Raw genomic sequence first — 22,796 nt, 5'->3', positions numbered from 1 at the left:
TTATGGGCTAGGTTGGGTCAGGAGTTCCAAATTCTGTTTTAAAGAAAAATGAGACCCATGGGATGAAGTGTTGGCTCAAGGCAACAGCTCAGGAATAAAGAGATGGTGCCGGGAGACCCCACACTATAGGCAGTTACATACATGGTCTCATTAACTCTGTATAAAGCCTCGAACTAACTTCACTTGTCAGTAGATTATAGGCAAGATTGAAGAAGTTTAAGGAACTGAACTGGATGAAGCAGAATTGGATTGATATGTACTTGTATTTCCAACAAGAGGGCTTGCCTTGGAGCAGGGCAGGGCTGCAAACTTAATTTCTGTAGGAGCAGAAACTGAAAACACTGTAAGCTTCAACCTTGGGAGGTGCCCCGGAAGACAGCATCTAGTTTGCCAATGAGCATTTCCAGTCTCTCAAACACTGAAGGGAGAAATACCTACCCCAGAGCTTCATTCACTTCCTCCAGATCACGGATTTTCTTCTTTACAAACTCTACTTCGTTATCCATCCTTTCCACCTTGATTCTCATTTGATTTAGCTCAAAAATGTTGAGTCTGCGAGCATCTCTGACACATTCTTAAAAGCAAGTGAAAACATGACCGTCATTCCAGGGAGAACCACAGCGATGCTCACCCTACCCTAAAAGAACCGTCTTTCACTGAACTATTCCCTTCATCATGTTTCTGCACCAGACCCTCTACACTTAGCCATCTGGACCATGTCAGTGGGGTATAACCAGCTTCCGTGCTCCGAAAAGCTTCACAGGGCAGAGTCTTGGCAGCAACTGACTCCCACTGGTCCCACACTATTAGCTCCTACCAAGGACTTCCTGCTGTCTCTGGTACAGGATTGACCATCTGTGACCACGCATGTGTGGTCAGAAGTCCAGGAAGAGCGACAGACATCGAAACACGGGTGAAAGGAAGCAGGGTGTGAGTGTTGCTTTCCTCCTTCCCAACAGTGGGTGCTACCGAGATGGAACTTTATTGGAGCAAGCATGCTCTCATCATTAACTGTGGCTAGTTGCAGCTGATGCTGTAATGCACTCCATGTCAGCTCTCCCTTCTCTGCTGTCTTGATTCTTTATCCCACCCTCCTCTTCGGATTACATACCCTAAAACTGTAATGGTGAGAAAGCCATTACCTCAAGACTCTCTTCTTGCGAGAACCCAGTGCGACTATGGGAGTCCTTAGAGTAGCGGTTCTCAACCTATGGGTCGCGACCCCTACGGGGTGGCTTACCAGATATTTACATCACAATTCATAACGGTAGCAAATTTACAGTTATAAATCAGCAATGAAAATAACTTTATGGTTCGGGGCTCACCACAACCTGAGGAGCTGTATTAAAGGGTCACAGCATCAGAAAGGTTGAGAACCACCGCTTAGAGGGTTATCCAGCATGTTGACCAAGGGTCAACACACTTCTACAGGACAACTTCCCCAGCAACTAGCTGATTAGAGACTCAGGCTACTGCCCCCAGTCTATCCTTTTTCTAGGTCACTAATTAAACTGTGGTAACAAACTGTCTCCAACTTAGTGGCTCAGATACACATCTTTCTCACTAGGGAATCCTATTCATGAGCAGGCTCTGCTGCCAAACAATGTGTCCGGGAGGTGCCTGGAGATTCTGACCGTTCTAACCCATCTGCCCTTGGTGCTTCTGATACTGACAGAAAGCCAATTAAATGTTCTCAGTTACGCATACAGTCTGCATCAAGGACCTTACAGGCTGACGTGATGTGTAGCTTTCCTACTGACATATATTTTTTTCTGCTTATAGAAACGTAACCCGATCTGGAAAATAAGGAAAAACAACAAAGAAAGTAAATCAGAAACATTTTTCTAGCTCTCCCTCGGATGGAGATTCTGATTAGTCTGTTTCTTTTTTTTTTTTTTCCCTGCGTGCATGAGTCATTGTGCCTTCCTTCTCGGCTGATGCAACGCTAGGCATATTGCTTGGTTATGTAACCTACAGTACCAGTTAGGACACAGTTGGAGGTTAGAACTCTCACAGAAATCCAACAGCAAAAGTTTCTTTAAGAGTGCTACAAACTAGCTGGGCAGCGGTGCTTGACTTTGGACAAATAAATACATAAATGAATAAAAGTGCTACTAGCTACAACCAAAGGTGAAAGTATGGGAAGCCGGGAAGTGGCAGCTTCAGCCTTGAGAGGCAGCCATTACTAGAAAAAGCTGTGCTCTGTGGGACGGCAAAGAGATGCATGGAACTTTCCGGAAACCTCTCTAGAGGACTTCACATAGACAGAGCATAGTTGCTCAAGGAAGTCAAGAGAAGCCCTCCACCAAAATGTGTCTCTTTTTGGCACTACCATGAAGCTGCTCAAAAGGGTTCTTTCTGGGTGATGGGGATTCGGCATTGAAGGCTGTGGGTCCCTGTAGGGCTGAAGCTTGCCGCTATCACATGCAGTGGAGGGGTCTGCCAAGCTGAACACTGGAACCTAAACACAAAACCTCTTCCTTCTCTCTCACACTTCCCAGTGTCCTCTGCTGCCAAAGCTGAGAAGCAGTCTGTTAGCAAGGGATGGGCGGGGGGTGGGGGTGGGGGTGTTGGCTAGTTTTTTGTTTTTTTTTTTCAACTGAACACAAACTAGAGTTATCCGAAAGAAGGGAACCTCGAGTGAGAAAATGACTCCATAAGATCCAAATGTGGGACATTTTCTAATTAGTGATTGAAGCAGAGGGCCCAGCTCATTGTGGGTGGTGACATCTCTGGGCTGGTGGTTCTGGATTCTATGAGAAAACAGGCTGAGCAAGTCATGATGGGCAAACCAGTAAGCAACAGCCCTCCATGGTCTCTGAATCAGCTCCTGTCCCCAGGTTCCTGCCCTGCTTGAGTTCCTGCTCTCACTGTTTTAATGATAAAGACCTATAAGGTTCAGCTCCCTTATTGTCAATCAGACATTAAAATACGGATTGAGAGCTGAGAGTCGGTAAGTGGGTAATTGCCACATCTATCTTTAAAATAGATGTTTCACGCCAGGTAGGATGTCCCATGCCTATAATCTCAGCCCCGGGGAAAGTAGAGCCTGAGAAGAATGAAGCCCTGTTTTCAAACTAACAAATATAGTCAAAGTTAAAAACAAAATACAAACAAATATTTTCTTATTTGAATTGATATTTCAAGGTGGGCTCCTTGGAAAACAGATTCTAAGGTTTGTGTGTAGAAAATGTGTAATATTTTTAGGAATATCTCTGGTGGGGTGAAGGTGGCAAGGCTGCAGAGGGGAAGTCAAACTGTGAAGACAGTTGAGTTGGTCTATGCTGACATAGGAGAGCCACACTGGCTGGTACCTGAATGAACTCTGGCACAGGGAGGGGGTGTCACATGTGGGGGAGGGATGTTCTCTTTGCCCAAGGTGATTATTAGAGAGGAACTCAGTCATGAGTCTTGACTGATTTTTCTTGCAGCTGGAAAAATAAAGTTGGGTCCTGGCCTGACACCACAAATTTAGCTAAATGATTCCAAGAGATAAATGTAAGAGCCAATAGTTTAAATTTCTTAGGGACTGGAAATACAGCTTGGCAATGGGATGCTCCTCAAGTGTGCGTGGGAGACCATGGGTTTGATCTCCAGTGCCATGAAATCCGAATCAAATCATTTAAGAGATTCTCTCAGAGGAAAAGATGGGTTAAGGTCAATTTTTAAAACGCATTTTGTTTTTTAAATTTATGTGTATGTGGGTAAGCCTGTGTGAATTTCTGTGACCTTTGTAAGTGCCTGGTGCCCATGGAGGCCAGAAGAGGGCTCCGGAGCCTCTGGAACTGAAGCTGTGGACGGTTGTGAGCTGCCATGTGGGAGCTAGGAATTGAATCCAGGTCCTCTGCAAGAGCAGAAAGTGATCTTAACTACTGAACCATCTTTTCAGGCTTGGTTAAAATCTTTATGTCATCAGATTTGGGAGTGATTTCTTTGATACAACATCCAAATCATAGCCAACCAAAGAAAAAAATAGACAAGTTACACCATCAGATTATAAGCTTATATCAACGCTCACCATCAACGGAGGGTAAAGGCAAGCTCTGGAGTAGGAGCAGGTATTTGCAAATGATATTTCTAGTAAGAGGTTAACATTGAGAGTAATAAAAACTCCACAACCCAACAATGACAACTATTATAACCACTATAAGGACAAAGGGCCTGGGCGACCAACAAGCACAGGAGAAGACACTCAAAGGCACCAATCAGGAAAAATTCAATTAAAACCACGAGAGTCTAATTAATGCGGGGTAGAATAGGTCTCATTAAAACAAACAAAAGCATCAAAGAACAAGTGTTGGGAAGGATGTGGAGGAAATGAAGCCTTGTGCATTGCTGGTGACTACACATGATGGTTGGCTTGTACTAGCTGCATGTGGAGTTATCATGCAATCCCCTGATTCCATTTCTTAAGAGAGTTCAACGCGGAGCTCACCTGTGCAGTTGGACACAGTTCATAAACATCATTATTCACAACAGCCAAAAGTCAAAAGAAGCTCACAAAACATAAGCAAAGCCTGGTGGGTACGTACCAGGGAATGTGGTTCAACCTAAAAAGGAAGGACATCCCACACATGCTCCCATATGAATAAACTTGGAAGACATCCATTAAGTGAAGTAAGCCAATCACAACAAGACTACTTACATCAAGTACCTAGAGTCACCAGCGCCATATAAACAAAACGTGAGGACACCCACGGTGCCTAACTTGTGTGGGTAACTATCTACCAGAAATGGACTGAGCCATCTCTTAGTCAATTTATCAGCAAAATTATGTAAATTAAACTTCTATAGAGAATATTATGCCACTTAAAAATAAAATGAGGACTTGCTGCCGATCAATATATCCACACCAGGTAATCTTTCTATGGGTGCTTATATAAGCACAACTTTTAAACCCTTTTTTTCCAAAGCCCTTGGGGTTCTCTCTTTTCCTGTGATTGACACTGACGGCCGGAAGTACCTTCCAGCTCCCTGTTGATGCTGTCGGGCACAGTCTCCAGCAGAAAATAGAGTCTGCTCAGCTCCATACTTTCAATTTCCAGAAGCTCAACTGTCTTTTTTCTCATTTCTTCCTGAAAAAAAAAATTAGACTGCATTGTTAAAAAGGTAATGCATCAAAATAATGTTTATTTCCTAAGAATGGGTCTGTCTGTTTGGGGGGTGAAAAGGCCATTTCCTCCACACCTCTCCTGCTGCTGTTTTTAAGTGGCAGACGGCAGGGAAAGATGATGACTTACAATCAGATTTTAATCTGCTACTGCTGATTTATCTTTTAGTTTCTGTTGGTTTTCTTTTACTCAGAACATTTTCCTTCTGGGTACCTGTTTCCTATATCCAACTTCAATTCATTTAAATGGAAAGAGTCTAACAAGAAGGGCAAAACTAAGGCCACTCACTAAAAATCAAATTTCCCTATAAATACCCATGTGGGAATAAAGTGAACAATGCTTTTCTCCTTTAAAATATATGTATCCGTGTACATGTGTACACCATGTGTAATGTATACCGTGTATACATATGGTACCAACAGAGGTCAAAGAAGAGCCCTGGATCCTGGGACTGGAGTCATGTACCACGATGTGGGTGCTGGGAACCAACCCTGGGTCCTCTGCAAGAGCAGCATGTGCTCTTAACTGCTGAGCATATCTCCAGCCCCCAGGCTTTTTCATATCTATAAATCTAAACAGTCTTAAGAATGATGATTCATTTGCTTGCTTTAGGTACAAACGTATTTAAAGGAGAAGAAACCCTCAAAGATCATCTTTTACGTAGATAAAGACGTAGCTATTTTGTAACCTGAGAAACTTCTGTTGTATTTACCAACTGAAAATCAGATTGCATAATTGCATACTCTATCACGTGGGTGGTTGTAAGCATTGCTTACATATTATGTTCAAGTTTTTGCCCACATAGTCCACCCATTAACTGAGCTTTCTCAATAATGCTCATGTGGCTTTTCCTAATTGGGCTGTCTTCATCTTTGGCACAGGCCTCATAACTCAGTTTTCTGCATGAAAAGTTGAGCAGCAGTTAATACTGAGATTTGTTGGTAAACTGAAGAAAAAAATGTTTAACCCATATTTAATAATTAATACTATTTAAACATTAATTTTTAATATTTAAATATTTTCTCTGTTTACATATTTAGGCACCTTGAGTAGAGTCATGCATAAATTAAGGGTTAATGAAAGTATACGTGAAAGTCTGAAAAATATCTTAAAGATAATACGGTACCAGTTTTTTAACAGCAGCAACAATGTCCTTAAGGAAGGTTTTAACTTCTTCATTGCAAGTGAAATAGTCACCTTGCAGAGATTTTTCTGGAAAACAAAAGATTAGAATATTAAGGTATCTTAAGGGATTTGTTCCAATCCTGCTTGTTTCCACCTTTATGATCTGGTTCAAATGCTGAACCTTACATTATTTGAATGTCTATTGAACATTATGAATTTCCTTTGAATATGTTTCCTATTGCATAGTATCTTAACTTAGATATATGTTTTAATATCTTTAAGGAAAATCTCTCACTAAATTCATCTTTGTAGATATATCTTATGACAGGAAGAGATTTCAAACAGATGAAATATCAATAAGCATTTACAAATGAGAAAAAGTTCAGATGTCTGTGATGTAGGTTTAAAGGGTAATTCATATCTACACACACACACACACACACACACACACCCTAAAATTATGTTGTGCCAGAAGCACACACCACATCACTTTAGTTAAGGAATCCCTCATGTCATGTACTGGTGTAGGACAATTCTATATTCTGTCAATTATGTTTTAAATAAACACTGATTGGCCATTAGCCAGGCAGGATGTGTAGGTGGGACAACAAGACAGGAAGTAGAAGTTGAACAAGGAGAATAGGAGTATTCTGGGAAGCAGGAAGCTCCCTCCCTATTCCTGCCCAGATCACCAAAGAAGCAGGATGTGACCTGCCCCACTGAAAAAAGTATTGAGCCATGTGACTAACACAGATAATAATAATGGGTTAATATAAGTTATAAGAGATAATACAAAGCCTGAGCTAATGGGTCAGTCAGTTTATATCTAATGTAGACTCTCTGTGTGATTTTCTTTGGGGCTTACCAGCTGTGGGAACTGGGCAGGACATAAACCCCAACAAGCACGCCCTCATGTTACAATGTACTTCTGTAGAAAACTACAAAATGCAGAATGAGGTACCATTTTTGTCAATGTGGAGGTGTGACAGTGTTTCCATCCCCCTTTGTTCACTGGTGTACTCAAAGAGCTCTCCTTTCCCACAGCCTCGGCAAATAGGGAGCTCTAGGAAAAGATCACCAGTAGCCATTTTCATCGGTGAACTGTAGCATCTTCTCTCAGTTCCAGGGAAGCTGTACTCTCTTGCAGAACTATGCTCGGTATAATCAGACATGTTAAAAAGGCAAGAGTGCACTACAGGCCTTCCTTTGGTCTTTATGGAGTAAGTGACCACACACCTGCTATTGCTTTTGAATAATCTGGAGATTTTTATACACTTTCTAACTAAACTCAGAGCAAGAAATACTTATATTACTTTAGATAAAGTTTATTTATAGAAAATTTTAGTTGTTGCTCAGGCTGGCCTCCAACTTGCTATGTAGCCAAGGATGACCCTGACTTTCTGATCTTCTTGTCTTCACCCTCACAAGTGCTGGGATTTCTCACACCCAGGTATAAGAAGCGTTAACAAAGTTTCTTCCTAAGAAAAAGATCCTGGGATGCTGTGACAGGCTGTCTTTTAGACATGGCCACTGCACCTCCAAGCTCACTTCAGCTATGATCATCACCTATACAAGATCTGTACAAGGTGGAGCCAGTGAGGTCAGCCAGTATTTTCTACCTGTAAACTCTAGTTAAGCTCAGTGGGAGGAGGAGAAGTAACAAAGAGGGAGAGAGGAAGTTTGGTGTTGGGAGGAGTGGGAGAGAGGAAGGAGGGATGGCTATGCTCAAGATACTATGTATGAAGTACACAATTATCAAGGAAAAATAAGATATTCTAATAGAAAATTTCTCGAGTCTCCAGACATTACTAGCATATGAAAAGTATTTGTGCATGATTAATAGGGGTGAACGGACACACTGATCTGGAGATAAGCATGACGAGAACTCAAGGTCCAAGTTCTAACAATGACCTTTGGCTACACGGGGGTAATCTGTGTCATTGATTATTAGCATTTTTTTTTGTGGGAATATTTACCTCTGCTTCTCTATGGAGAAATGGGAAATTAAACTCAGTCCTCTAAGAAGGTGAAAGGGAAATCACTTAAACTGCAAGCCATCACAAAAATGCTTGTTCTGAAGCAGTACAATGGCAATAGTCAAACAATTGGATGGTTTGCTTTTAGGCTTTTGCTCCCAACTAGAAATGCCTTTTGGGGACTAAAATATTGAGAATTCTAACTGGATAAGCATTTTATTAGTTGCTTTTGAATGGCTGTGGTCATAATACCTAACGGAAACAGCTTAGGGAAGCAGTTTTTATTTTCGCTCAGGGTTTAGAGGACTCCAGTCCATCATGGTGGCGAAGGCACTGCAGATCACCTCAGCCAGAGTGCAGGAAAGCTGTTCCCTGGAAGCAGAGGGCAAGCAGCAACCTGGGACTCATTAAGACCTTTAAAGTACATTCCCATCCCGGTGGTGGTGGCGGCATGCCTTTAATCCCAGCACTTGGGAGGCAGAGGCAGGCGGATCTCTGTGAGTTTGGGGCCAGCCCGGTCTTACGGGAGCTAGTTCCAGGACAGGCTCCTAAGCTACAGAGAAACCTGGTCTCAAAAAAACAAAGACAAAAAAACAAAGTCCACTCCCATCCTGCTCAGTGACAGACTTCTCTCTGCTGAACCCTGCCCTCTAAAGCTTTTCCAGCCTCCTACAAACAGCCCCACTAGCCAGGAAACAAGTATTCGTATTATGATCCCGTGGAAGACAGTTCAGAGCCAAAGCATACTACGTGTGTTAGCCTGTCACACACATACAAGATCATTTTTGATCCAAGTCTCCCAAACACTGTCTTTTATCTAATTTTCTTTGCCTAATACAACAGGTGCCCCTTAAGCATTCCTTCTTCTACGTGTCTTTTAAAGTCTCCAGTTTTCCACGGTAAAGGGTGGCGGGAGAAAAAAAAAAAACGCATGAAAGAAAGGAGAGAGGAGCCAGCTGAAGGGGAAAGCAGATACTCTGGTCCAGGTCGATGGCCTAGGACACCCAATGGTTATATTGATCCTTCACCCTACAACGCTTGAGCAGGCGAGCTGAACACTTAATCCCTCCTTGTCTCTCATCTCCCCCACTAAGAGAAACGGTTGCAGTTTCAGGAGAAGAACGCCTGCCCAGGCTACTGTCAAGCGCCGAGCAGACCACCATCTCCAAGGAGGACGTGACTCCTGGTGTCTAGAACTTCTCACCCACAACTAAGAGCTGCTCTAACGCGGCGGTCGCTACGGAGGAGCCCAGAGAGGCGGGGAAGCTGCATAGCTCCAGGGAGAGGCTGGTGGAGACCGAAGCCGACTGCTTCACTTTCTCGCTGACAAACCCCCTGTCGGGGGTCCAGGAGCGTAGGGCCATCTTGCTGGGTTTAGCGCTGGCGAAGTCAGAGGAACACGGTTGCCAGGGGCAACGATGACGCTAACGTCTCCCGGCGCCCCCTTGTGGCCCCCACGGGTGGTAGGAATCTCCTTTGGTTCTCTATTGCCAAAGCCTAAGTGATTCTGGTTAAATGACTGATTCTTCAGCTTTTGGTCGTGTTCCATTTCTGATACCTTCCTTACACACTGCATCTGGGAACAGCAAGAGTCACGTGTGAACGCCTCGGGCCTCGCCATATAATAGCTCTCTTCATCTACTCGGTGACTTCATGTGGCAGTCTTTTTATTCGGAGGAGGAAACTGAGGCATGGGTGATTAAGTGAATTTCCAAGGCCACAGGAAGACAACACCGGGCCCATTGAGTACCGCCCTAGGTTTTTACCCTCCCAGGACAGTTTCTGAACATATTTTGCCTTGAATAATAGTTCTTTTTATTCTTATGTGAACTATTTGATGACAGGGACCCGTGAACTGTCAGGGCGCGGTGTTGAGTGTGATGGTCACCTCTGCCTGTCTAGAGACAAGCAAGATGGTTTAAACTCCGTTCCTAAGGCTTCTTTGTAGCTGTTGGAACTGAAGTCGTACTGATTGTAATATCATTAACTGACAACTATGTGGGGCTTATGTTTTGGATCCTGTTCTGAATACGTTCCCTCCAGTGACCTATTTAACCATTGTTATCCTTTGGGGAGGGTATCTGGACCCACTTTCCAGGGGAGAACCTTGAGTCTGCCTTCTGCCATCTGCTACCACATCTAGAGGAGGCCTCAGCCGATTCAGTTCCAGAATCTAGATATTCTTCATCCAGGAGAGTCTTTTCCTGACTCTGGGCACTGTCTTGGGTCCTTTCTTTTTACTAGATTTAGTCTAATTATAGTCAGATGAGTTCTTGCTTCTGTGTGATCCCCTCTTTGATGGATACAAGAAGGCCAGTTTCCCAAACTCCCTTGTGATCTTGGCTTTCCGGGTAAGTTCAACCAATAGGAGACTCTAGGCAGAGATTAGGAGGTGGAAAGTCATTCTGTTTGTTTAGAGGGAGAGTGTTTCCAGGCTTGAAGGACCTCAGGTCAGCAGGTTTGGAACCTGAGAGCTTGAAGGGGATAATCCAGAACTCCAGAAGTTTTCAGATGCTCAGTAAAAAATATGGGACCTGAGTACTCCACAGGGTCCTGGTGGTGAGCGTGTGAGTACCACACGGGGTCCTGGTAGTGGGCGTGTGAGTACCACACGGGGTCCTGGTAGTGGGCGTGTGAGTACCACACGGGGTCCTGGTGGTGGGCATGTGAGTACCACACAGGGTCCTGGTGGTGGGTGTGTGTCTACCACACAGGGTCCTGGTGGTGGGCGTGTGAGTACCACACAGGGTCCTGGTGGTGGATGTGTGAGTATCAGAAAGGGTCCCGGTGGTAGATGTATGACTATCACAGAGGGTCCTGGTAGTGGGCATGTGACTACCATATAGGGGTCATGGTGGTTTTCTGACATTTTCCCCTTGTCTTATATTATCCTTGTGGCACATCTCCTCTGAGAGCTTCCTCTCTGGAAACATGCACATTCGAGCATTATAATCCGATCTGTATAGTCTTCCTTCTCATCACCCCTTTCTATCACTGTTCTTCATTGTCTACACATGAAGGCTTATTTCCAAGGGATTATCAGCATCCTCCCTACCCATCAGTGTTATTATAGGTTTTCTAGTTTTTCAAAATCTCTTTCTGTTATTGGTAATATTTTATTCTCTCTGAACATGCTTCATGAAAGATGTCCAACATCTTCCTTTGCTCATGGGTCTTTTTTATGAAATTAACGCCACCACTTTAAAGAAACTTTCAAATTTCGAACTAGAAATATGGACAAACGACATGAAACATGTGTCCCAGAAACACAACAAAAAATTTTTACCTGCACCACCATTCAAATAAAAATAGGACACTCATTTTTACATTGTATAATTGAGGTTCAAAAGAATAATAATTTAAAGTGTGGTACTAAGAATGTGAATTTCTATGCCTTAACGGGAGAACAACTTAGAACATTGTATGAGGAGTCAGCATATAACACATAAGATATCATAGAATGGTTCTCTGTGTGTGCATGTGTACGTATGTGTGTGTGCGTGTGCGTGCAAGTGTTCAATCATTTGTATAGTTTTCAGGGGTCAGTGTTGGGTGTTTTCCTCAGCAGCTCCTCCATTTACATTTTGAGGCAGGGTCCCTCACTGAAAATGGAAGTAGCCCATTTGGCTAAACTAGCTAGTCAGCAAGCCACAGGGAACCTTCTGTCTCCCTGCTTTCCCAGTTCTGGGATTTAAGGGAAATATTGCTATGTCAAACTTTTATGTGATCACTGGGACATAAACTTGGGGCTTTGTGCTTGTGTAGCAAGCATTATATCAACTGAGCCATCTCTTTAGTCCAAATAATGGTTCTTAAAGAAACCAACCACAACTGTGTTCAAGGACCTACCATGAGCTTGCTAGTTGCCATTTTATCTTCTTAAAAATTTTTAGCTAGTATACAAACTGTGACATTTTCACACATAATTATGCATACATGATAATATAGGTATAAAGCTCTATTTTAAGCAATAAAAATTATATATAGTTCAAAATTATGCACACCGGGACCATTTTCAAGCAACCTTTGGGACATCCATGCAGTGGGACAACCTAGGAAGTGAGCCATTAAGTGTTTAGGGCGTGGCTCCTGTCTGAGGAATGTAAATGAGCTCTACCACCTACAGCAGGGAGTGTTTCTTCGGACTGGTGGTCTCTACTCATGTCACTCATGGCTCAAAAGGAGTGGAAGCAATAATAGCTCTTAATTCATAGGATTGTTGGAAAGACTATCCAAACTATTATTAACACTTACGAAATGCCAAAAATTATATGGTTAATCAATACTGTAAATATTAGAAAGAATGGCTGTCAATTTGCATGCACATACCTACAGAAACGTTTGAGTGAGGCGGGCATGTTCACTGTTTCCATTGTAATGATCGTTTCAGTGTTTATGGTAGAACTGACCTCACTGGAGCCTTGGCTCACTGTAGCTTACTGCACATCACTTATCCCTGGATAAAACTCGAAACTCTGTATGTCAGTATTTCTTGCTGATACTGTGCCTGTCTCACCATGGTCTTGTAAACCAGTTCTAAGCACCCGAGATGATGCAGAGACACTATACTTTAGACTGCTGATTTAAAAGGAAGAAGGGTTGATTTCACTCCTGGATTCGGGTCCAGGGTTGATTGACTGTTGACACGTAGTCTGCAGTAAGACGGAGAGCCAGAGGGTGGTACCAGGACCCCTTTCAAGGGTCCACCTTAGTGACCTAACTTCCTTTGCTGAACTCTACCTGTTAAGGGTTCCACCATCTCCCAGTAGCATCATAGGCTGAAGACCAAGATTTCAAACCATGAAACATTTCAGATCCTCAATACCTGTCTCCTCATATGCTAGAATCCAGTGAGCAAGGTGCATGGAGCTATGGACGACGTGATAGGGAAAAGGACCATTTGGGGTTTCTGAAGTTGTAAAGCAAAGAAATACTTTTTTTTTCCATGAAAATTCCATTTTTAGCTTACTTTCTGTCAATATGTTCAAACCAATTCAAGTGTATCCTTAATTATTGATCTTTATGTAATATGTTAAGTTGATACTTCTGAGCAATTTAAGAGGTGGTTTAGCAGAAAAAAAAACCCTCAAGGATCTTTCTATAATCCTATAATAAATGTTTGTTAAATTAGAGTTAGAACCTTAAATTAAAAAACTACTGAACAAGGGTCTGGGGACATAGCTCAGGTAGCAGATTACTTGTGGCAAAAGTGTAAAGATTTGTGTTCAACTCCTAGAACCCAGGTATAAAGCCCGTCATGGTGGTGCAGCAGAGAAAGAGAGAGCTTGCTGAGCCCAACCAGCATGCCCCAGGTCCCAAAATAAGGTAATGGCTCTTGAGGATTGGCACCCAAAGTTGTTCTTTGAATTCCACATACTTCACACACAAACACACACACACACGCACGCACGCACGCACACGCACGCACGTGCTCGTTCATGCACATGGGGCAAACTGAGTCTCTGCCACCCTCACTCCAACCCTGCAAGTTTAGCACCCTGTCCTATGCCCAATCAGGGTTTAATTTACACAGTGTTGTTATCTTTCTGTCCTACCACCCGCGGCATGCTGTCTCATCTTTAGGCCTACCCCTTCATGACCATCTATGGTTGCTACAGCCCCAGATGTTCTACAACTGTACAAAGCAGGGAAAGTAGAAAAGTCTCCCATGTGAAAGTCTGTTATTTTCTTTTATGAAGGAAGGAAATCTCCCCAGCATTTCACATAGTTCCTTGTCTTGGCGTCCAGAACAGAATAACAAGGCTACCCAGAAGAGAAGTTAGAACAGTGAGGTTTTACATTGCCATCTCTGCGGACATGGCAGGAATCAAGAGGCTTCAGGCAAGCTGGGAGCTGGGAGATTTTTATCTAGTAAGTCAACCAAATTCACATATAATCTCAAGGTCAGCTCCAAGCTAGCTGTGGCTTCATGTTTAACCTCAAGGTCAGCTCCAAGCTAGCTGTGGCTTCATGTTTCCCTCGGGACTGAGAAGGAATCAAAAAAGTTTCTCAGGCTGAACAGGAAGGCTGTTTGTGTCTAGTGTATCTCCCAAATGTAAGCCTTCCAGTTGACTTCATGCTGGTAGATCTGTATGATGTTTTTATAATAGAATATTCCTGCTCCCAGAATTTCTAGTAGCTTCTAAGGTGCCTTGATTGATTAGGTGTGAAATCAGAAAGAAGACCTATTTGGGGGAGGAAGAAGGTCAACAAGAGTTGGGGCAGGTGACCGGGGGGCAGACACAAATTAGACTGGAGTATAGCAATACACATGCATGAAAATGCTATGATTTTCTTAATTATAAACAAGTTAAAATTAAAACAAGTTAATTAATTAAAACAAGTTAAAGAAAAAAGTGCCTGTCGTCAGTTCCCAGTTACGGTGACTCTGGTATGTGGTTATTTGTGGCAAAATGGCAGCAAAAGCATGTGCCCTATGTGGTACCAGATTGTTAGCAGGGAAGCAAACAGATGGAAGTACCCTGATAGAGGGATGCCAAGGGAGAAAAGCCAGGTACCCGGTACCCCTAGGGAAGGACAGGCTGTGTTAGCCAGAGTTCATAACAACTCTCAGCTCAGAGGCTCCCTTCAGTTTTCTCTCTTGACTGCTTACTTTCAGTAACCAAATGGACTTGGGACAACTCTTGACCACATCATTGCTAATGGTTTTAAGTAATTTGCCTCTTTGTCTTCTTTATTCACACGTGAAGTGGAAATTTGTATCCTGGGATTGTGGACAGGAAGCAGAATGAAGATGTTCTAACCACAAAACACTTGCAAAGGATTTCCCACCTTAAGCAGCTCTCATTTGTGCTGTATGAGGGGAAAATGAGCGCTCCTTCTGAAAAGCAAATGCTACTGTACTTTCCACCGGGCCTTGATTTGTTATTAAACTCCAGTGACTATTATGTGAGCCAACAGCTGCAATAGCACAAACGGGAAACTGGCTTTATTTCCATGCCATTTCTCCTGGGTGCTGGTGACGGCCTGCACGGTTGAGAGTGAGTCTCAGCACAGGAAGACAATAGGCTGCTCTGCTATCAGATACAGGCATGGCTGGCCGCACAGGACACCAGGCTCATGGGTTCCGACACTTGCTGGGTGTCTGCAAGACTCGGCAGTATGTCCAGCATAGAGCATTTGTATGCCAAGAAAGACCAGGGGCAGGAACTTGAAGGAGGTCAGAGGGAACCCTAGAGGAGTCAGGAAGAATTAAAATATGAGAAAGAGGAGAAATGAAAGGCGGGTGCCTGGAAATGTCAACTGTCTGTCCCTGGGGTCCCTCTTCTCTAGAGCCGTCCTCAATTCCAGGGACTGAGAACTGAGCACTTGGGCTTTCCCCAAAAGTTCAGTTTTGACACATATGGTCACAAGCAGTGGGTTTTACTATACATGAAATATCCTAATTAGCCCTTCGAGTAGACACGTGCGTAGATTTGGTTCCTGTTCTTGAGAAAATGGCCCTGAGGTGGGGAAAGGAGCCACACCTGCTGCTCCTGCCTGCAGAGTGCTTCACCTCCTCCCGAAACAGCTGCTTCCATGGCTGCCTCACAGCTCTGTGGGGGTACTTATTATCATTCTTTTTTGAAAAAGAAAATTACATTAATATTAGTGTGTGGCTAATGAGAGAGGAAGTGGGATTCCCAGCCAGAGCTGTGTGAGGCTCACTTATACACGCACTGGGAAGGGCCTTCCTTGAGTTCAAGCCAAGAGGGTGAGTTTCCTGCCGCAGTCAGAGCTGGGGTGGCTGCCTCCGTGGAGAAAGTGGAAGCCGCTCCCTGCCTGCAGCAATGGCAGAGGTAACACTTTCATGGCCGAATAAAGCGTCAGTTACAAGGATTAGGACTTTTTCTGGTACACTTACCCAGTAACCAGAAATTAAACTGGGCCAGAAGCAGCCAGGACTCCAGTGAGCTCTCCAAAGTCGCTCATGAGCTAGGTGGCATCCTCGCCGAGAGAGGTAAACAATGGTATTTTAAACAGTTTCTTTCTTACCAGCCTCACAAACGTTTGCAACACTCAGATTTTTAAAGTATAAAGGATTCTCCATTTTCTTTATTGTTTATTTCCTCTTAATTCTTATTCTTAAAATGGGTACCAGATTAGATTTTTCATACAAAGGTGGCTCAGCAAAGAATAAAGTAAACTTCCCACTTGACTTCACAAATCTCTTCTTAAAATTTACAAATGCCAGGAAACACAGGATGACCTCCATATGTGAATGCAATTGACTCTTTCTGGAGCTCCCTTGGGAGAGTGGAAACACAAACAATCCTGGCTCCCACTCCTTCCCACCCCCAGGAGCCTTCTTCCTCAGTCAGCTCCCTGTTCACAGTGTCAGCCATGGCTTCCTCTGTTTGCTCTGCTTAAATCTGTGCCTCACCTTCCCTTCCTTACCACATGCTGTGGTCTGGATATGGCTTGACCTCCAGGGATGTCCTCAACAGAGGTTTGACTTCTGTGTGGTGGAAATGAAGTGGCGAGTCTGTTAGTAAGAGGGGCCCTTGGCAAGGTGGCAAGACAGGTCCTCCCCTCCTTCCTGGTGATGAGATGTTCCCCTCTTGTGCTTCTGCCATAGCAGGGACCATGTGCCATGATGTGATCGTCAAGAACACCTGCCCTCAACATGACTGACGCTGTGCTGTGTGGACTCCGGGCCTCCAAAACTATTGGCAAGACAGACCTCTGTCGTCGTGAATTTCCAGCCTTGGTATTTCATTCTAGCAATGAAAAGTAGGCAAGCACAGACATCTTTTCAAAGAGTGGTCTGCATCATGGCTAGGGTGCATCCCTTCACCTTGAACCTAAACTGCCTCCTCTTCACCTTCATTGTGTGTGTACACATAGGTACAGAGGTCAGTGGTTAACACTGGGTATCTTCCCATTTGCTTTTGTCCTTATTTTTTAAGACAGGGTTCTCACTGAATCTGGAGCTTGCAGTTCAGCTAGACTTGATTGGCCAGCAATCCTCAGGGAACCTCTTGCCTGTCTCCCCTGCACTGTGTTTACAAGTGTGTGTCATTAGCCTGGCTTTTCCACACAGGTGATCAGGATCAAACTTCATGGAATAGATGCTCGTATTGGTTAGGGTTCTCTAGAGGGACAGAACCAGTAAAATGAATATATACATATATGTGTGTATAAAATTTATTACATCAGTTTATGTGGAAATAGTAACAACAGTTGGATCACACTGAAGACTTTGAGAAACCCATAGTTGCTCAGTTTAGGAGGTTCGGTTCTGCCACAATCCCAATCTGGTGCGGAAAACCTGGAGGTTTCCAAGAGAGCCACCATTCCTCGGTCGATGATGGAAACCCAGAAATGCTGGTTCTAGGGAAGCACCAGCAATAGCATAACTTTCACCACCACCACCATAACCATTATCACCATCATCACCACCTTTACCACCACCACCATCATTCCCACCATCACCACCACCACCACAATCATCACCACCACCATTATCACCACCATCACCACCACCATCACGATCATCATCGCCATCATCCACCACCACCACCACCATCATTACCATCATCATCATTTTCTTCATCATCATCATCAGCAGCAGCAGCAGCAGCAGCAGCAGCAGCAGCACCTCCACCATCAGTGGTAGCAGCAGTTTTTAAATAAGCTGAGACAGGGAGTCCAGACAAGGAAAGGATGTGTAACCTTCCTTCTGCCTTGTTCTTTTCTCTTTGGGCTGCAGCCAGAAGGTGCTGTCCACACCTGGAGCAGGCCTTCCCTGATTATTTACAGCAGTAAATAGCTCCATGGTGGAGGCTTCCTGGTTGGGTGACTCTAATTTGTGGCAAGCTGATGTTAAACTAGTCATCACAATGCTTAACATATTGTTGAAGAGAGGATAGAGAATTTCATATATGTATAATTTTTAAAGACACAGAGTTCAAAAGCTGCAGTTTTGGTTTTATTAGAAAGGGGGAGACACATGCAAAGAAGCTATCTCTTCAGGATCTACCACACTAATTTCATATCTAAGCCAATGCCCCGGTTAGGGTTCCTATGCCTGTGATGAAACTCCATGACCAAAAACTATTTGGGAGGAAGGGTTTATTAGGCTTATAGTTCCGCATCATAGTCCAGTACTGAAGGAATTCAGGACAAGAACTCAAATGGGGCGGGAACCTGGAGGCAGGAGCTGATGCAGAGGCCATGGCTTGCTCAGTCTGCTTTTCCTATAGAACCCAGGACCACCAGCAACACCTACAATGGGCTGGGCCCCCCCCCATAAATCCATAACTAAGAAAATGCCCTACAACTGTATCTTAAGGAGATATTTTCTCAATTGAGGATCCCCGATCTCAGATCACTTTAGCTTGTGTCAAGTTGACATAAACTATGTAGCACAGAAAATATGGAGGTGAAAAGCGATGGGTCACAACTGTAATCAGCCCTTGGGAGGCCGAGGCAGGAAGACTGTGAATTTGAGACCAGCTTGGCCTAACAGAGGAAAGCCCAGTCTCCAAAAACGTCACCATAAGTCATTAGTTTAAAAAAAAGAAGACCCACTTAGCCGGTAGTTAAAAGCTGGCATTCTAAAGACCCAATGGACTTCTCGGAATCATCTTAAACTGTGGATAAAATTTGAGTCTGTGAGTTAATTGCTACACCAAAATTATTACTTCATGAACATTTGAAACTCTTAGACTGATTTCAGATTATGAGAATGAATTGTCTGCTCTGTGGGCTAATGGGCATCTAGAATTAATGAATGACGTCACCATGATCTCCCTGCTCTGGTTTCTTTTTCTGTTGCTGTGTGGATGTGTGTTCTAGACCAGGGGGACTGTGCATATAAAATTAAGCCATTACATAAAGCTCCTTAGGATTTGCACTTTCCCGTCTCTGTTCACAGCAGGGTTGTTATATAACACTCACATTCAACTCTCTTTGGCTGGGAAGGTCCAAATGGGAAAACTGCTTGGAAAAAAACATGCAGTTAAACCCTTAGACTCTCTGATGCTCTTCCAATAAATGTCCATCGAATGTTCATATATGCTAGTGTGTTTCTCCTGCAGCAGTCAGAGTCTTGCTGAGAAAACATGGTTCCTCACCTGAAGAGACTGCAGGGGAGGGGAGGGAGGAACCCTACAAATCAGGACAGCCCTCTGAGGACTTGCTTTAGCTTTGGCCAGCTGTGCAAACACTGTGCTTCAGTTTTCCCATATCATGAAAGTAAAATAGGCCCGGGAATCTTGCAAGATTTTGAAATTTTAGTTAGAGATGTTTATAAAGAGTGCACTCTACACAGTGCCTGGCTGGAAGACACTGTCCTAAGAATTTTCATCTCAATAGCCTCAAAATTGCCTTCCTGACTCACAAACGAGGCATGCAGCTTGGATAATAATTTAGATGTACTCTGTAGAGCACCCAATTTATAGATTAAGGAATAAAATTAAAAAATGTCCCAGAGAGAGAGAGAGAGAGAGAGAGAGAGAGAGAGAGAGAGAGAGAGAACAGAAAAAAGTAGAGACATTTTGATCAAGAAAAACTGTAAGAAAGACAAGGAGGAAATACTTGTTCAGGGACATTCTTCCTAGTGTCAGGCAAAGGTCCTACTTAAGCTGGGAAGTCAGATAGGCTAGCTTAAATAGCCTACTATAATGTGCATATACCAGAATGTACACATTGTCATCATGGAGAGCTGCATGTTTTGTTGGGGACATGTTCCATGCCTTTACATACAATGGCTGTCCTTTCCTACCCAGAGAAGCATTAAAAGCACTAGCTGTATTATAAAGAACAGAAAGTCAGACAAGATAAATTTGTCCTGGGGATATTATCTGGTGGCAAATTTTCCTGTAACTTTAGGGCACTTGGGCGTAGACATTGAACAGAATGTTCATTGTAGAGTTTCTGGGACATCTGATGAATGCCACATGAGAAAATGCCTACCTCACAGTGGCTTCCCTCTGGAGGTTTCACGTGCCGTGGTAATTTGTCCTTTGGGGAATCCGCATGCCAAGGCTTCGTGTTTGCCTTTGATGTGTTTCAAAAACAAGAGAACGGTAAACTAGAAGCCCTGACAAGGGTGCACCCAGGAGAGGAGGGAAGGAAACATCATCAAATTCAGTTGAGCCATCTAAACTTGAACTTTCTAAGTGATCTCTTGAGTATCGTGCCCAAAAAGATTCTTATGACAGTTCAGAGAATAAGCAAAGGTACACATTGCTGGGCTTTCTCCCAACCTGCCGAGAGAGCTTCCTGCTCCCTCCTCTGAAGAGCACCGTTTGGCAGTGGGTGGGTAGAAATCATAGCCAGCTTTACTCTAGCTGTGGTTAAGGAAGAGCATCAGTAATAAAAATGACCAAGTGATCTTTATTCAAATGATGTGTTTCTCAGCTGCATTACAGCTCACGGATGGGCTGTGGGTGTGACTGAATATTCTGCCCTCCCCATTTAAATACGAACTGTATCACATCCCACCACCTTTATTGTTGGGATGATCCATGAAGCAGGCCACGCCCATCCACTTAGTTCCTCCAGAGGCAGTCAAGGTTTTCTATGGTTCACAGCCAGCACAAAGGATTGTCTCGTTTACAGAATTGTCTCGTTTACTCTGGGTTCCCTGGTGGGTCTCCTTTCCGTCGTCTTCTTACCTGTCTGCTGGCTCTCTACATTATCTCTACCCCTCCAGTATCATCTTCGCTAATGTTTCCTGTATATGACAGCATGTGGAGTGCCGGAAGTCCCACCTAATCTTAAGTCACTTCTCTGAGCCTGTCTTTCCCCTCAGGCGCCTTCTCCACCTCTGCCGCCAATTGGGATTCCTAATTAGATCGTCCTGATAAGGTGGGAAGGAGTTCTAGACCAACTGGAGAAATGAAACAGGTGATACTGATGGCCAGTTCCGCCCAAGAAAAACACCTCCAAGCAACTATGTTCTCAAAAGCTTATGACTGGAAGCCTACAGAAAGACTCAATCCTTTTATTTATGAATGTATATTTAGTTTTTCTCTTTGGGTACTGGAGATTGAAGTCAGGTCCTCACACAGGTAGACACAGTTTCCGTGACTGAACTGTACAAGCTTAGCCCCGAACTCTCCTCGTCTGTTACCACCAAATGTTAAAAAATAACCAGGCACCAATTTAAGCTTATTAGCTTCCCTCCCTAAGGCAGTTCTTCTGAACTCGCCATCGGGAAAATGGTATATTCTCTTGCTCAGCTGGTCTTAGAAAGTTCTGGGGTTAGGGTAAGGCCAGTGCCTTGCCTAGGGTGTGAAATATAAGCAGGCAATCACTTTTCATCAAAGTCAGTCACCAACTTCAGTCAAACCACTTTCTGCCCCTCTAAGTTGCACCCCTACACCCTGGGCGATTGACATGGTAGTTAGTTAGGAGATAGGAACTGAGCCCCTCCTTTCCTTTGTTACCATGGTGCACCCCTACACCCTGGGTGATTGACACAGTAGTTAGGAGATAGGAACGCTGAGCCCCTCCTTTCCTTTGTTACCATGGCTCCATTGGTACCTGTTTGTGTTAGAACTGGGTAACAGTGATCTCCTATATTCTTCTAATTCCCATTGTCTGGCGTCACCATTGTGTTCACGTGACTCAGACTTGAAGCCTAAAGTCCCAAATCCTTCATTACTTTGGCATCAGCATTCCCAGCAGCACCTCCCACCCAGCCTGGCTTTAGTGCGCACTGTTTTCTGCACAGGCCATGCTCTGTCTCATCTCGATGCCTTCTGGATGTCCTTCCTTCAATCTGGTGATGCTCGAAACCCAGCCATGCAGTTCTGCTTCCCTGAGCATTGCACTCTGGGCTGGAGCATGCATCCATGGCAGCTCTGACTTCGCACCATCCTCGGTCTAGTTAGCAGTTACCCGTAGGCACTGTCCTGTGCCCAACACCGAGATGCCAGCTTCATGACATCAAGTGGCTTGTGTCGGTTCTATGCCACTTTGCTAACTAAATACTTCTTGGCCCCAACTGTAATGCTGAAGGGCAGCTTTTCACACACCATATCGCCTTGCTTCCCCCATTGGTACTCCCTTCAACCGCTGCTATTGCACCTCTTCCTCTTAGACTTCTGATTCCAACTAGGAAACAGAATGTACAGAAGAGGGACTGCCAAGGATGCCCAGGAGCACACTTGCCTAGCACTAACTCTGGGTTACCACCTCAGTACCCCAAAGCCAGACATGGTGCCACTCGCCTGCGATCTGAGCACTTGTTAGACAGGGGCCAGAGGATCAGGAGGTCTTCTAATAAATTGAGAACAGCCCGGGCTACGTGAAACCCTGTCCCCTCTCCCCGGAAAGTGCCTATGAATCTCTACAAGATGCTGAGTTTGGAAAACTTAGCACGATGGGAGGGTGACTGTGACCTTTGACATCATGCTGTGCACACAGCGGGGTCTCATGGTGATTGCTATAAGCAGCACCACAAAGCTGCAGCCCCAGCTGAGACTTGGACCCTTTAGTTCTGCAGATGGGAGCCAGTTGAACGCTTGACCTCAGTCAGCCCTCCCGGCTCATCCTCAAGTAACGTCTTCTTTATATCTTTTCCAGCTTTTGCATTTTCCAGCAAGATCACCACAAGACAGGGAGAAATGTC

The 22,796-nt window shown here is 44.1% G+C and overlaps 1 protein-coding gene across 1 annotated transcript in view; it reads right to left on the bottom strand.

Moving 5' to 3' along the window:
* The window catches only part of Ccdc175 (coiled-coil domain containing 175), a 51,729-nt gene extending 42,140 nt beyond the window's left edge, over positions 1–9,589 (bottom strand). The window contains exons 1-4 of the mRNA XM_048415453.3: positions 9,417–9,589; positions 6,238–6,323; positions 4,964–5,075; positions 439–574 (exon numbers count right to left, since the gene is read on the bottom strand). Of these exons, the coding sequence (XP_048271410.3) occupies positions 439–574; positions 4,964–5,075; positions 6,238–6,323; positions 9,417–9,576 (494 nt within the window). The 5' untranslated portion in view covers positions 9,577–9,589. The remainder of the gene's footprint in view (positions 1–438; positions 575–4,963; positions 5,076–6,237; positions 6,324–9,416) is intronic.
* Between the last annotated feature and the right edge of the window lie 13,207 nt (positions 9,590–22,796).

The sequence above is a fragment of the Myodes glareolus genome, chromosome 11, assembly GCF_982192425.1.
Source record: "Myodes glareolus chromosome 11, mMyoGla1.1, whole genome shotgun sequence".
Classification (NCBI taxonomy): domain Eukaryota; kingdom Metazoa; phylum Chordata; class Mammalia; order Rodentia; family Cricetidae; genus Myodes; species Myodes glareolus.
The sequence above is the reverse complement of the archived record's forward strand: the minus strand, read 5'-3'. Positions and strand labels throughout refer to the sequence as shown.